The sequence below is a fragment of the Lissotriton vulgaris genome, chromosome 3_1, assembly GCF_964263255.1.
Source record: "Lissotriton vulgaris chromosome 3_1, aLisVul1.2, whole genome shotgun sequence".
Taxonomy (NCBI): domain Eukaryota; kingdom Metazoa; phylum Chordata; class Amphibia; order Caudata; family Salamandridae; genus Lissotriton; species Lissotriton vulgaris.
Window position 1 is genome coordinate 130,352,924 of NC_141689.1, and position 16,674 is coordinate 130,369,597.

A 16,674-nucleotide genomic window follows, 5' to 3' on the forward strand; every position below is an offset into this window, starting at 1 on the left:
CGAGCAATTGCCCCCCTGGATGGCGGTGGGGCTCAATACTGTGGGAGATTGTTTCTTAGACAAATTGCCTAATCTCTGTTGATGGCCTTGTCGAGGATTGTGGTCTGCCCCCTGCCCAGTTTTTGCAGTATGAAGCCCTGGTCCGCACCTTTGCAGAGTTGTGGGGGGAGGGAAGAGGTGAACCAGACACACACCCGGTGCTCCATGCCTTGTTCAATATTGGAAATGCAAGGCACCAAGTGAAATGGTTCTATGTGGCTCTCCAGGAGGCCTTGGTGAGTCCCTTGACCAGACTACGTGCTAAATGGGATGCAATTGGAGGTAGGTTGTTAACAGAGGCGGAATGGCGACAAGTGTTGCACTACTCTAAGAAGATATCTCGGAACACCTGCCTCACGCGTATGGGTTACATGACCCGCACTGACTCAACGTGGCGTATGGGGGTGAGTTTTGCTCTTGCCCCAGATGTTTGCATCCGGATGCAGACTTTGGTCATATGATCTGGGAGTGTGGAGTTGTGCAGCCTTTCCCGGGAGGCAGTGCTAGGTAAGCTGGCAGCTGTATTAGGCAGGGAACTACTTCTCATGATCCAGACGTGTGTCTTAGGTCTTTTTCCCTGATGGCTGAAGCGCAAGATGGGGAACAGATTTATAGACTTGGCACTGGAGCTAGCAGAACATTGGGCTGCTTTGGGATGGAAAGCTTCCAGGGGACCACAGTTTGCGCATTGACATAGAGATGTTGTGGTGTGGGGTGGAGCGCAAGGCAGAGCGCTCAGTTGGTAAGAAAGTAAAGGCATGAGGAAGCTTCCCTAGGCAGATCAGTGGAGGATAGTGCTGGCAACCTCGGAGAGTCCGGAGGGATGGGTGGTGGGATTGATAGACTCGGGTCCTGAGCCGGCTGTAGGACCACATATCGCCCTTACCATCTCCATTGGTTTGGTGCCCGGATGGTGCACTGAGTCTACAGGTTTAGTGGAAGGAGCGTCTGCTGACCTATTGCACTTTTGGGGGCAGTACCCCTAGCTCCAGCTATTGGACCCTTCCTTGGCAGCCCACTTGCTGGTCCACTGCTGTAACTACTTTCTCTGTTGTGTCCTCACTACTAGCTGCAATCTGAACTATTTACGGTGCTTCCGCCTCTACCTCAGGTCTTTTAGTTGTTTGATGTTTTCTTTTCCTTCTTCTTTCCTTTGCCCCAGTTGGGTATCCTTCACTTGTTTGATGATGTCTTTGTGTTATTTGGGCATTTTGAAATGCTTGTGACTGATCCCATATCTACCATTGTATGGCACTAGTTGCTCTGGATTGTGCACTGAGGAAGTAGACGTTGCTATAATTCGTGGTTTCCCTGCTATTTTCTTTAGAGACTCTCTTGCCTCTGCATGTCTTTTTTTAAAAACATTTTTGTTATGGTACTGTGTATTTTGAAAAATGAAGAATGCCAATAAAATTATTTAAAAAAAAAACAGACATTGATTTCCACCTTTGTCAAAACCTGTCATATCAATAAGATATAGAAAACAAAGGTTAGAGGGGCATTTTAGTTTAGGAATTGTAATAATATCCTACGTTACATTAAAAGAAACCTTTGAAATTCACAAAAAACTGCAGGTTACATTGACATTTATAGCTTGGTGAATATTCAGTAAAAGCATACTATTATAATTACACACACCACTGAAATTCATCAGCTATAGATATTTGAATTAACTATAACTCGTGCCCTAAAGTAACTCTACCATGCACCCTCTCTGGGCACTAATTACCTCACATTTTACATCACTCATTACATGTTCTATGACATCTTTGAGTACATCACTGCAACATCTGAAATGATGTGGTTGATGACACTGTGCATGGCAGGGACAAAATCAAAGATGGGACCCCACAATAAAACCCCCTGCCCATTTAAGCGATAATTGAGATGGACACTCACAATAAAGGTCACTGCCCATGGGCAACAATAGAGGTAGACACCCTCAAGAAGACTAAACACCCTTGAACTGTAACTTAGATGGGCAAACACAATAGGAAACACCGTCTACAGGAAGCAGCTGAGATGGGCATCCAAAATAAGACTCACCGCCCACAAGCAAGGGCTCAGGTGGACACCCGCAGTAGCAATGAGTGGTCAAGCAGTTTGCAAATTGCTGATTTCTGGATTGCATGACATAGCATGAAACATGATTAAGAATGATTTGTGTTAAATAATGCGGATATTGCAGGTGTTATGAATTTGTTTTATATGGAGGGGAACTCCCTCTATTTAAACATCTTCCTGAACAACGCTCAAATTAAAGTAAGTACAGCCATCCCAAGTGCCCTCTATAGTGGTCTCATAGTCAAAGATGGTCAAAACTTTAGCAGTATAAGGGATCTTTATTTCAGCCTTCTGGGCCACAGCCTTTTGGCGCACAGCTTTCCCTGGTGCGACCTGGAATGTTTGAGACAGGCTGTACTGTGTCTGTTGAGAGACAGAGAAGAATACTGAAGTTAGTCGTTTAAACATAGTCGTTGTTTAGTCAAAGCTAACAGTAGGACAGCTGCACTTACATGTCATGCTGATCATTCAAAGAATTCAGACCTAAGAAAATTTCTTTCTTGATTCCAAATCCCTGCAACTTACACAACATTTCAATGTATGTAGTTGTAGTGCAGGTACAACATATAAAAGTAAAAATACATCATCATCTTCAGTGACATGTGGTCCCAAATTCATCATAAAATCAGTATGGACACAGCTCTATGGAAACACAACCATAAATAACAAAAACAATGATATCAAACTCCAAGGTACCCAGCTGGCGACGAGGAACCTCAAGCTGTAATGAAACACTTTGAGGCCAAACCCTTTGGTGCATCCTCCTACCATGGAAGTCCCACCTTTTTGGTAATGGCAGCATCATCTCACCATTTACGTACCATGTAGCCACAAATGACATTCTCCAGGTTATACACATTTTTCTAGCTCGTAGTTCGCACATAGTTTGACACTACAGATGAAGAGGAAAAAAGGTAGAATCGTCCTCCTCTCAACATAGAGATTCTACCGTTATTTTACTTGATATCTTAATGGTTTTAATCAAAAGGATGGTGTGTAAAAATCAAGCACCTTCTCATTGATGTTAGAAGAGCAATCCTAATGAAATTATAAAATACCGCTCACACACTGAAACCTGATTCAGTGTCATGCTTCATCTTTGGGGTCTTCACGTCCCTCTACAGGGCGGGGCGTGCTACAACCTACGTAGACGTGGGAGCACTTTTATTCATGATAGGGATTATGTGTAGTGCATGGGGAGGTAGGGTCGTAGAAAATAGTGAAACAAATAATTAAAAACTTCCCTGGCTAGTGGAAAAAAATAACTTTATTGCCTCCCCTAGCTGGAAATAGTAAAAGTGGGGAGGTGTTGATGGTGTATTGTAATGAGTCACTTTCTACAAGATCGACATGTTTCAGAAGCTATCCCCCTGGCTTACTTCCTCAGTACCAAGAACAAGCTCTACATCATTGTTTTCAATGAAATGATAATTTAATAGTACATATGCATGCTGGTCTCTAGTACTTATCCAATATGCCTAAATCTGGCATTCAAAATAATACCATTGGTATTCTTGTCAAGTCTATCTCGCCGCAACAAGCCACCAGAAGGTAATCCCTGGATGAAAGTGCAGCCTCCAGCATTGTCTAAACACAGGCACCGCTCACCTTTCGTGCCAGCCCATGGGGCAACAACGTGACTGAACTGATAGACGACTGCCAAACATGAACAGCTTTGGATGGCGATGAGGCTCTGACTTCACTCTCCTTTTATATGATCACGTTTCAAGATGGAGGCCAGACTTGAAATACCACTTCCTGCGAGATTTAAGTTAGTTTTGGTTTTGCTGCAGCATTCACTGCGCACACAACAACTTTCCTCTGATGCTGAATATCCCCATACTTAGCTCCTCAATTATGGCAAGCATGCAACAAACACCATTTAAACCTATTATTTCCTGTAATATGACAATTATTAACTTTGATAAATTGTGTAATAATGACAGCAGTTTGCATCCTTCACAATTAGATTTACTCTGTGGTTCCCCAGCAAGTATATTCTTTGTCAACACTGTAGGAAGGTAGAGTATTACTTTGTCGTTAGGCTTCGCCATGAAATACTATCACAAATCCCAAAGATGGTCATTGAATACACACTAATAAATCCTTAGCTCATTCCTGGTAGTGTGACAAAGAGCAGTCAGACTTTAATAGAGTAATATGTGTTAAGCAATTCAGAGTACGAACATGGACGCCAAGTATTTGACCCAACTCCAAAAACAGAAACAAAGCAGATTTTTATCTTAATTTAAACACCAAAATGGAATAGCATACATTTAACTCGAGTTATTGATTTGTGAAGCAATATCAAACCAGTGTAAAATAATACAGTGTAAATTTACTTTTGCAGTCAATAGTAAAAAGGACTAGTGACAATCGGTCACTCGCAGCTCGAGTTGTGTGGAACCCTTGCAGGGTAAAGGTGATGCGGGTCCCAGGACCAAGCCATGACACTCAGTTAAATTTTACTTGGCCCGTGGAGCACGGTTGCAGTGTTTTCCTTGCTGTACCTGGTGAGCAGTGAGAGAGCTGCTTTTACCTCCGAAACAGTGCTGCAGAGGTAAAAGATGCAAAATCCAACAACAAGCTGCTTCACATTAGATGGAGTTCCCTCTTGGGAAGGCAGGGGTGGTCACTGACTGGTGACCAACAAGCCTTGGCAGCGGTAAGTAGAGCAGATAGTAACTTTGACAGCTGGCGTGGTGCAAAGTCAAAATGGAGCAGTTTACACTGTACCTCCAGGCTGCAATGGCAGTCCTGCTGTCAGTAGTTAATCTGGGTCACTCGGGGGAGAAAACCAGTACGGAAAGTCCTGGAGACCCCCTTACCACTTATGCACTGGGTGCAACTGGTTTCATATTCTAGGGACTTATCAGGAGAGGGTCACGTCCTTATCAATTGAGGATTCAAATTTACAGATAACAGTTTTAAGGAGAGAGCACTGGCACTAGTGAGGTTCCGTGATTCTGAACCTGTTCAATAAAGTTCGTCATAGCTAGACGATTTTGGCATCAGCGGACAGCAAATGACGAGTGCGGTATGTATGAGTGTTTTCGTCATAATCGATTTATGGAAACACTACGTATTCAGGGATTTCGTTCGAACCTTCGGGTTCCATTTTTTGTACGGCAGCCATTTTGTGGTTGCCCTCACATAGGCCGATGACTGCGGACGAACGAGTTTTTGGGACACGTACACCTTTAGCTGACTTCTGTGTGACCTGAATGAACTGACTCCCTTGCCCGAAGCTGACCTTGTTGAGCCAGTTCCTTGTTAGGCAGCTGGTCAGATAGAGATCAAAGAGCAGGACATTGCTGAGTTTATGGTACATGCACACACCCTTCTATCTTGCTTCTCATCTGTTTCTGTTCCTTCATTTTTATGGCTTAATTATGGTTTGGGTTGTGGTCCTTTTTTTATGGGTTTGTCCGGCCTGTCCGGGCAAGAATGTTGGATTTTGCTTTGTCATTTCTGGTGGGCTGGACAACCAAAAGTGGGTTTTTCGTTATCCGGTACGTTTGAAATGTCACCGTGTGATTGGTCCATTTGTAAATAATTGATGCTAGTCAGGAATGTGATTTTTGGCATAAAAGACGATGTCTCGCAATACTAAATTGCGCAGTCTCTAGCGAACCACCTGTGTTGTGCTTCGTAGACCTCTGTTCCTGTTTGTAGCCAATAAACTTGGTCTTTGACATCACCGAGAAGTGTCCCATGTCTCTGTTTGCCAAGGCAGGGGAACTCAAAGACATCAGGCGTTTTCCCTGGTGCCGCTGGGTTCTAAAACCCGGTTCTTCACTAGGGGCCTGGGTAGCAGGCTCCAGAGCACTATCAGAGTCATACCCATCGGCATTGGGGCAAAAAGGGCAAGGTATCCCATAAGGGGACCTTTTCTACAAACACATAGAGAATATGCATTGTATCCAGGCTGGTACCCTTAATGTCTGCACCATGAAAGTTATGATGGGGATGGTAGTTAGTAGGGTAGTTTTTCTTATGTTGGTTGGTTAGAATGCGGGAGATGTAGGGTCGGCAGTGGCAGGTGACTGTGAAGGGTAGGTGACTGGCAAAGCCTGTTTTCAGGGATGCTGTACCATAGAAGGCACCATCTCTTCCCTACATGCAGTCCTTCTAAGATACTCCTGGGATCTGGAACAAAGGAGCCCGATTCAAAAAATATTTCTGTGTGACTTCTCTCCAAAAATTAATGTTTAGGTCAAACCCTAGCCAGATGCCAGTCACATCTACTTAGAAACCCAAATGTTTTGAGCATGCTGACTGAAAATACAGCTTTGGCACCGGGAGCCATATATCTAGTCTTATATTATCGAGGGAGGGTACCGCTGTACTTGCGCTTTGTTTACCTTGTTTTCTCTTGACCTACCATTGTTTCATTTTTCTCATACTTCTCCTTTGGAGTCCTTTGAGTTAGCCTGCCTATCTACTTTGTAAATTGAGATCCACCTGAGTGTTACCCATGTTACTCATTCACACCCATGCTCTACAAACCAAGGGAGTTTGCCTTTCTTTCCGAGCCCAAGCCATGACATCATGGGACATTTTAAGTTGTTGATAACTCAAGCCTGAGAGAAACTACTGTGTACTGACAAAAGGACAACATTCATCCACCTCTTATACATACTCATTTTAAAAACGGAATACATCTACTTAGAACCAAGAGCACCGTGTCCTACATGCAGTGGCTGCACTATGTGCTGCTCCCTGCCATCTGAGGGTAGCATGCCCCATAGTAGTGGTGTCTGATAGTGTGTTGATGGGTGCAAGTGTGAATCCGGTGTGTTGATGGGTGCAAGTGTGAATCCAATGCATATGTTTATAGCATGTTGTGGGTGAATGATCAAATTCTATGAGTGAGCACTGCATGTCGTCTTTGCTGGTGTGAGCTACTGAGGTGTCTGAGCTGTACCTTCTACCAATGTTCTTCTGTACACTTCCAGATGCCTCAAAACTATTTGGCATTCTGAAGGAGTTCGATCCTCTTCAGGTTGCTTTTTATGTCGTCTCAGGACTTCTGATCAAGAGGCAGTACATCAAAGTGCATAGTAACTACCCAATATAAATGAATGATGCCTTTTTGGGGGGGGGAGCAATGGTGTGTGCACAGCACAGGTTTCAGCTTTCAGTTTCATGCGTCGGTGCTTAAGGATTCTGAAAATTGGGTTCTTACCCTGAGAACTCCTGAAGCCCCCTGCAGGAAAAGACTGGAAATCGACAGGGGCAGGCAACTGTAGGTAAGTACAAACACGCAATGGTAAACCCGATAAGTCTGGTCTATTTTAGGTGTGTGCAGTTTGTTGTTGTAAACATTAAGGTTATTGGGCAATATTATCAAGAAAGGGTGATACATTATCGCCGCTATTATTGGCAGGAAACTGCCGCTAAAATGGCGATAATGGGCTTGATAATATGCCCTTGTGAATTCCCATAGAAGCCTAGGTCAACACCAGAATCTGGGCTTCTATGGGAATTCACAAGGGCCTATTATCAAGCCCATTATTGCCACTATAGCATCATTTTCCTGCAGATAAAAGTGGTGATAATGTATTGCCCTTTCTTGGTAATATGGCCCATTGTTATTAATTGTGGTAGGCATGGACTATGCTGTTTGTATGGCCTTGTGGACAGGTTACAGGGTTCTTTCAAACATTGATTTTGTTGCAGATTCGTGACATTGTCATTGAGATATGTCATATATCTTACACAGCTCCTATATGATGTTTTACACAACTCTAAAATGGAAGAAAAAAGTTGAACTATTGCTAGGCAGTTGGGCTCACGGTAGGGTGGTCACAAAAGAGGGAGTTACTGCAAATGACAGGGTCATAAGAAAGAGAAATTAACCGAAGGTGACAGGGTGCATAGGTCAACTCTTGTTTTGCTTCTTACCTCGAGGGAAAAGGGTTTTTGTTGAGAACATAAATCAGGACTTCCAGTTCTGTTGTTAGGAATACTGCTGTTAATTTCTATATAAAGTTAGAAAAGAGTTGCTGGTTCCATCTAGCTATTCCAGACAGAGATGGTCTGACCCCAGTCCCTCCTCCACCACTTAGGTCTTGCCATTCCTTTCACAAGGTAAAAAAAGACATATTTTCACATGAAAAGGAGAGTGTGTTGGCCATGCAGAATACCAATGCCTTCATCACTGAAAGTGATTGGAGTTACAACTTTACAAGTAAGACAGCCAAGGTGGCAGTTAAAAAAGAAAAGTGGGAAAGAATGTTAAACAAAGCTTGCTGTTGTTAAATCACAAGGGTAAATATGGAAAATGGTTAGTGTAATTCATGGCCCTTTTCCATAAAGCTGACATGTTGATGAAGTATGTGTTTCACTGATCAGACACTAACAGACTTAGCAGAAGCACACAGTATGGGTCCCTGTGTCTTTCTTTCATACAATGCATTTAAATGTCAATTGACAGAGTTGTGGGCCTTACATTGTGTCAAGCCTGAGGCCTCACAGCCACCACAGGTCCCCCTTACACATGGCTGGAATACAAAAGTGATCACATGCCTATATGGTGCTTATTATGCAAAATGGGTCACAAGATGGATGCTTTGAAAGGATGGTGGGAGTGATACCTGTGAAGGGAGCTAACCCTGAAGGAATGATCTCAGGTACTGATTCACAAAGCTAAACTGTGTAAAAAATAAGGGGGGCCCTTTATATAAATAACAGTGTCAAGGGCATGGAAAATACAACATTGCAAAGAAACAACACCTAGCACACCAATTCAAAAATGTTATCACAATTTCAAGATATAGACCAAAAGAACATGTTCTTTTGGCCTATATCTTTATATAGCAATCAGGTTTTTGAATTGGTTGCCTAGGGGTTGTTTCTATACATTCTAACAAAGTTAAACCTACATGTTTGTGGAGACTCTGCAGTAAGGAAAGAGAACTAACACCTAAAAAGATAGGCCTGTCCCATTCTTTTATGTGCAGAGTTCTCAAGCCTAGACTGTATAAGTTTACTTTTGTGAAACAGGCACCCAGTGCCTGGCCCACACTAACGGGGTATCCAGAAATGACCATTTTAAAGTATCCTAATTTAACTTCCTACATCATACCTAGCTGACCCTTGAGCTGATAGGGTGCATGTACCCAAGAGCGACCACCACCTTCCGCAGATGTATGGAAGGGGACCGGTGGTGGGAACTTTTGGGAAGAAAGGGTTTATGCACAGCCAAAGTGGTGGTGAAGAAGCTTCGAGACCTGGCCTTTGTTCTCAAACAAAGGTGGCTGTGGATTAGAAATCCCCTTTTGGACCACTGATAGAAGACTGGCTTTGGGATCTGGCTAAATGTGTTAATGCGAAAATAGATATGCTTGCAAATCCAGTGGGGGTGAAAGAGGAGGGATACAGGAGGAGGAGGGATACAAACACTGGGATGGTTATTATTTAGAAACCCTTGAAGCAAAATCTGATGAAAGGCTACCTTAAGGACTCATTTCACTACAGGTAACTCATCGGCATCACAGTGCCACAATGATTGATCCATCGTTTTTGGAAAGAAACTATATTGTATTCCTCACACCCTCTAATACCTCTTGTCTGATGTTAATCAATTGTCCCTGGCCATTACATGTTACCCTTATGGTCACAAGCAAACAGCAAGCGACATTATGTCTTCTCCACTTTTTATTCCATGATGACTAACAGCTATGTTCCTAAGATTGTTCTGTTGCATGGACTATGTTAAGATATTTCTAGCTACTATGTTAGTACTTTTTTTCCATGTACCAACAAGGAGTATTCTGATGTGGCAGTTAATCTGTACAATATGTACAAGTGTGCGTGGATAACATCACTGCTGTTTGTTTGTTCCATTGTTGCAAATCGGATATATACATATGAGTCAGTACATACGTATATTTAAAAAAAAGGAAGTGTGCCTCAAGTGTTATATTTGAATCCAGCAGACCTGTCAAACAGGATTTGACACTGTAGTATCAAAAGGATGCCCCGTACCCTCACTTGGCATATTCCGTGGAGCTCAGAGAGCCATCTCTGCCCATTCAGGTTACCGCTCGAGACTAACCTGGGACTTAGGAGTTTTCCACACAGCCTGTGGAGTCTTTGGAGAAGTGTGGCTCAATGGTTAGAGGCGGCAGACCCGGAAGCTGAGATCGGCCCGGGACCAGGGTTCGATTCCCAACGCCGCAGGGTCTTGGGTCAAAATGTCCGCGGGCCTGATAATTCTCGCCTCGGCGCCTACTCTAACCTTGGGCTCCACTCTGCAACTCTGGGCAATAGCTTGCTTAATCTTCACAACGGCCCCTTCAACGCAGGGGATGCCTGGTCTCACCTTGGAGGTGCCCAGAATGGACCATCTCACAGGGACAGCCAGGACGGGTTCCCCAGCGGTATACAGCGCCGGGACGCTCGCGGTGCGGGCAGCTGTGCGCTTTACAAGTATCCAACATTTACATTTACATTTGGAGGTCATGTCACTTTGGGACCTTGTTGGTGCTGTGAGAGTTTCTGCTGCGTGGCTGCAGAGGGGAGAGGAGTGGAGGCCGGGACTGCGAAGACCAGCATTCCATAGAAGATCCACAGCTGGTTCCTCTTCCCGGCCGTGCCGCGGCCCCTCGCAGTGCCGCGCCCCTTCTCACTGCCACAAAACTTCTCGCGGCCCCCGCTTCGCGGGAGCCGCTCGAGACTAACCTGGGACTTAGGAGTTTTCCACACAGCCTGAGGAGTCTTTGAAGGTCGTGCCACTTTGGGACCTTGTTGCTGCTGTGAGAGTTTCTGCTGCTTGGCTGCAGAGGGGAGAGGAGCGGAGGCCGGGACTGCGAGGACCAGCATTCCGTAGAAGATCCACAGCTGGTTCCTCTTCCCGGCCGTGCCGCACCCCCTCGCAGTGCCACGCCCCCTATTACCTTCAAGTGTGACTGGATATCGCGCATCGCGGTACGTGCGCGCGGGACTCAGCCCGGGCAAAGGGCGGGCCGTTGTGTGGCCGTTAGGTGGCTGGAGGAGGCTGGGCTGGGGTCTTTTCTCTTAGCTCTTCCTTCCATTATCCTGCTGCTTGTTGTGCCGTATTTGTACAGCCATCAACGTAAAAGCTCACATTGCATTTATATATTCCCTGTACCTTGCTGTCCCCGCCGCAAGACCTTCACCTGCATGTGGTATATGTGATCGGTTTACTTTTGTCCTGTTAATATCCACATTTTCCTGTCCCGTGTTGTGGCGATGTTAAGTGCGGACTGAAATTGCAACTAGTGTATAAACTTCCAGCGTCTTGTGGGTTTTGGTGGAAACTTATAGTTTTTTGATCCCTTTTAAGGCCATACATATTCTGACTGTAGGAAGGTTCTCAAAATCTTCTTGAGCATGGATTCACCTATCTTGAACACTGTGGGGGGAAATAACAGTAAAGGCACTTTAGATAATTATTTTACAAAACCCACTCCTGACTTAGACAGGGAAAAATTACTGGCCGAACGAAGGGTGGAGCGTCGTCGCTCCATTGAAGGTATTAAAGCTAGACTATATTCATCATCTGCACCCCAGACCCCAACCCCCGGCATAGGTGTGGCCTCAGCTAGTGAGGATCCTCTTGCCACCCAGGACATTCCTGTACTTTTACGAGACACTTCCCCTTCTCCTCACTCAGTAGCTGGTTCAAATAGTACAGCTATTAATATTACATCACCTTCATGTAGCACCAGTTCAGGGCCAGCAGAAGCTTCAATCGCTACCCCTCGCACCGCATAAGTGATTGCGAGAAACAAAACTAGAAATTTGGAGGTGCCCAAAGTTCATGGCCCACCCCCTAATAAAAGACGTAAGAGGGGGGTACACATCAAAAAGCTAGGATTAGCCATTCTGACTTCGGCAAGGGTAAAGAGGCGAATTCAGCTTCTGTTCCCAAATCAAAGGACATCCCATCATCTGAAGTAAATCAAACGGCCCCTCAAGAAATACCACCACCTACAATAACGACTGTCATAACAACTGGCTCTGAACCTACCAGTGGTAGACTGATGGATTCACAGTTGTCTGTCCCTTCCCTTGATATCTTTGAGTATCTACTTAAGATGTACACACTCCCAATCTTAGAAAGATTAGTGGGGATAGAGCACCGACTGGGGCAATTGGAAATGGCAATTTCTAACAATGTGGGACGGCAGAAAGACCCTGCTAATCTAATACCAACCCCTGCCGTTGTAGTTACATCTCTCATCACCACATCTGATAAGGAGTCAAATGTACCCAATAATATAGTGAGCCGAAATTCACAAGGGGCTAAATCGTCCACATCTGCTCCCCGACCTGTCATGCATGTTTCAGGCGCCATCCCGAAGGGGAGAAATAGTTTGGCTGCAAAAAGCGTGCGGGAGGTTAGAGGGAGGCCGTCCCCTAATAGAGCTGAACACCGTAGGGGCCGCAAGGTTGAACTTCCCCCAGAAGCGGTTCCCTACGTGGTGGTGCTCACGGGTGTCCCCACACTTGAGGCTGACAAGAGAGAAGGCCCCCTATAGCTCAAAAATAAAACCATGCATTGGTTGACCCAGAATAGACCGCTTCCTGGTAATATCAATGGGGAGATTGTGCATGTACGTCGACTCCCCTGGTTGGGGAGTCGAGAAAAAGACATCAAGGGTGATCTCATTGTGGTTAATTTTAGAGACTCTGAAGCAGTTAGGTACATCCTTAATTGGATAACAAGGAATATAGGCAAAACAATCGTGCCTTGTGACCTTACTTATTTTTATCCAAGAGCCCTAGTGGCTCCTTTGTCATGTCCTTGGCCACCCGCTGTCGTACTGAGTAATCCATGCACCAAATTTAACAATAAATAATTGTCTTCCATGCCAAATTCTATGGCCCCCAAAAATTTATTTGGGTGGGACACTGTTCCCTATAGGGGTTATGGTAACAATTCTGGGAGGCTGGTTCATACGCTAGAAACAAGGGGGGTGGAACATCTCCTCCCCTTTACCCCTCTAGAAGTCAACAACAGATTCGAAGCCTTTTCAGGCCTCGAAGACTGCAAATGACGGTTGGGTATCTCTACTAACTCATCGCTACCCCCGGGGAGTAATATTATTAAATCGAATCCAAATCATCGTAATCAGATTTGGTTATCAACTAGTGCACATGATGGCCAGGGGAATGTGGGAGGTAATACACTCAGGACCTCTGGGGAAACTGACATGATCTACCCAGATAATTCAACTCCTCATAGTATTTGGGTCCAAGATAATACCTTAGCTGATAGTCCGTATGCCTCTGCACAGATATCTCCTGACCAGCCTGATTTGATTCCAACATCCTGTGTCTTATTTAATCAGGATCCAGCACACTTACTTGGGTCCCCTGTTCCGCAAGTGGCCACTCATCATGCTAAAATTGGGGTACTGGGTTCTAAATCGAAGTCTCTACCTGAAATTTTGAAGGTTCTGTCATGGAATGTTGCGGGTATCGCCAATAAAATGCACTCTGATGATTGGGTTTCCCTAGTAGCTAACAGTGATATTTGTCTCTTTCAAGAGACTTGGGCTAGGGAACCCTTGTCTAGACTAGGATATGCAATCTTTGAAACCAAGGCCAGCTGGGGTGGTAAGGGGAGGCCCTCAGGTGGCTTGGAGGTTTGGGTAGCCAGTCGCATTGGATGCACTGCGGAGAGTGTAGATTCGTTCTCCCAGGACATACAGTGTGTCTTACTGAAGTGGCCCAAAGCCCCTAAGTTAGCAATTGTAAATGTGTACTCTCGCCCAGTTGGTCCAACTATGGAGTCACCCACACTTGAAGATCTCTCGTCCTTCCTGGGTCAGTTACCCGAAGATTACAAGATAGTGATGGGTGTAGACCTTAATTGTCACTTTGAACCACTGGATGGACTGAGGAAGGGCGCACTTACTGCAGAAGATGACTTCTGGGGCGTTCCGGTGTGCCAATCTCCCCACCCCAAATCTTGGTCTCCACTTGCGGTGCAAATAATGTCCCTGACACTCAATTTCTCGCTTAGGGCTTGCAATGGTCGAACAATTTCAGATACCCCCTGTCAATGTACCTTCAATAGGAAGAACCAGGAATCGCGCCTGGACTACATCCTTGTTGATATTAGCTTGTGGTCCAAGACCAAGGACTTTAAAGTAGTCGTACGTACAGATAGCGACCATAATGCACTTTTACTTCACTTGGTGCATTCTGCAGTCGCACCGGGACCACAGCCCGCTGAGACCAGGGAGGACCTATGTAACCTGGTACTCACATCCAACAGGCGCAGGGTAAAATGGGAGAAACTGGTAAACTCGCAAGAAAGCACCAGGAAATTGTATGAGCTAGCACTCCTCACGCTAGAGGACTTGGGCAACCTGATCAATCAACCCAGGCACCAAGATTTTAATAAGAGAGTGGCTTTAATCCATGAAGAATTAGTGGGTGCTTTGGGTGAGGTCCTCTACCCGGAGGTAGTGCAGCGAAAACAAAAGACTCGAACCTCTACCTGGTATAACTCAACCTGTAAAAAGGCCAAGACTGAGCTAATAACTGCATTTAAAGCAGGTGCAGATAGGGCTAGGGTGGCTGAGCTCAGGCGGGAGTACAAGTATATATTGGCACGGACTTGGTCGGAATGGGATTGGGACAGATGGCAGGATCGCTCATGCGCCCTGAAAACGAGGGACTCGAGGAGATTCTGGTCCTTGGTAAATTTCGGTACAGGCGAACCAAAAGTTGCAGTAGAGCCCAACATTGCAGCTTCTGTCTGGGAAGCCCACTTTGGCAAACTGTATGATGATACTTTCAAAGGGACTAATGACGCGACAGTTGCCGCTTTATCCCAATCTGGGGACGGATTGGAATTCAGTCTTGGGGAGGTGGCCAGTGCAATAGAGAGACTGGCGTTGGGTAAAGCTCCGGGTCTCGATAAATTGCCTGGTGACCTTTTTAGGTCCCATTCCGAAATCTGGACCCCGTACCTCCATATTTTTTTTAATTCTATTGCTGGAGGCATGGAGATCCCCTGTACTTGGTTGGGGGCGGAGATAGTACCCATTTTTAAGAAGGGCTGTCCACTTCTCCCAGCCAACTACAGGCGGATCAGTCTTATAGACGTGCCCCAAAAACTTTTCTCCCGCCTCATACTTGACCATCTCCGAGACTGGATGGAGGATAGAGATATTTTAAGCCCCCTCAAGGCTGGCTTTCAGGAAAAACACGTCCACCATGGACAGATCTTCCGCCTCTTACTCCTCTACTGGAAAACTGTGAGGATTGAGAGGGGGAGGCTGTATATGGTGTTCGTGGACCTGATGTCAGCATTCGACCTGGTCCCTCAAAAGAAACTGTGGGAGGTTTTAAATGAGATGGGGATTCCTACACATCTTTTACAGGCGATAATCCGACTCCATGAAGGCAATTTTGCTCAGGTCCGGTGTGGGAGGGGCGGAGCCTTGACAAAAAGATTCCCAGTTTTTAGGGGGGTAAGGCAGGGTTGCGCTTTGGCACCAACCCTGTTTTGCCTCTATGTGAACAACGTTATATTGCATCTTGATAAGGTTAGGGACAATGACGCCCCGGTTTTGGCGGGCAGGAGGGTGCCGGCCATCATTTTTGCTGACGACACCCTCCTGCTTTTCAAATCTCCAATGGGGATACAGCGGATTCTGGATGGATTTGGTCTTTTCTGTAGACAATATGGTCTAGAGATCAATACAGGAAAGACCAAATTCATGATCTTCAACCCCTCACCTAAGACAAGACCAAATCCTTTACTGATCTCTGTAAGTCTGGAGAGAGTAAAAACATTCCAGTACCTGGGGGTAACCTTGCATGAGAACTTATCCTGGGAACCACAAATAGAAAAATCCCGGATAGGGCTGTCTCAACTGTCTGGGGCAATTTTGAAGGTCACAAACACTTCTTCCTTCAAACCTATGGCCCCGGCAGTTGAAATGTACAAAACACAAGCTACGGCAGCTGCTTCATACGGTAGTGAGCTATGGGGGCACAAAGCAGGGAAAGCGATGGCGAGTGTAGAAAATAATTTTATAAGACCCCTCTTGGCCCTTCCTCGTGGCATGCCCTTGTTTCCTCTAAGATTAGATATGGGTCTTCCCCCCATAGGTGAGGACCTTGAATCAAAGCCATTAAGATTCTGGCACAGGCTCTGGACCACCGCTGAGCTTGTACATTACAGGCAAGATCTTATCCCCGTAATGAACCTGAACCATTGCGATAAAATATCGTGGTTGGCCTTTGTAAAGAAAGAACTGTACCGGCTGAGTCTCCATGAACTTTGGGAGGCCCCTGAGATATGTTGCCAAAAAGTTTCCCGGAAAAGACTTGTGGAGATTCATAAGGAGTGTGCTTGCACCCCACAATGGGATTTTAACTGAACGATTCCTGAACTCCAAAAATTCTTACTACTTTGAAAGTTTTATGGACATCATCTTCCCGATATTGGCAAGAAAACTTTTCATCCAATGGAGGCTTGGCACCTTGCCCATTAAATCCTTTACATGTAAATGGGCTAGGGGTGAAGACAAATTATGTCCTGGCTGTAGCATCCATGATGGAGAGGAAATCCATGTT

General features: G+C 45.4%; 1 protein-coding gene across 1 annotated transcript in view; it reads right to left on the reverse strand.

Annotated features, from left to right (window-relative positions):
• Positions 1 to 1,765: 1,765 nt before the first annotated feature.
• The window catches only part of LOC147726076 (uncharacterized), a 108,885-nt gene continuing 93,976 nt past the window's right edge, over positions 1,766 to 16,674 (reverse strand). Inside the window, exon 5 of the mRNA XM_086963410.1 lies at positions 1,766 to 2,466. Within this exon, the coding sequence (XP_086819536.1) occupies positions 2,269 to 2,466 (198 nt within the window). The 3' untranslated portion in view covers positions 1,766 to 2,268. The remainder of the gene's footprint in view (positions 2,467 to 16,674) is intronic.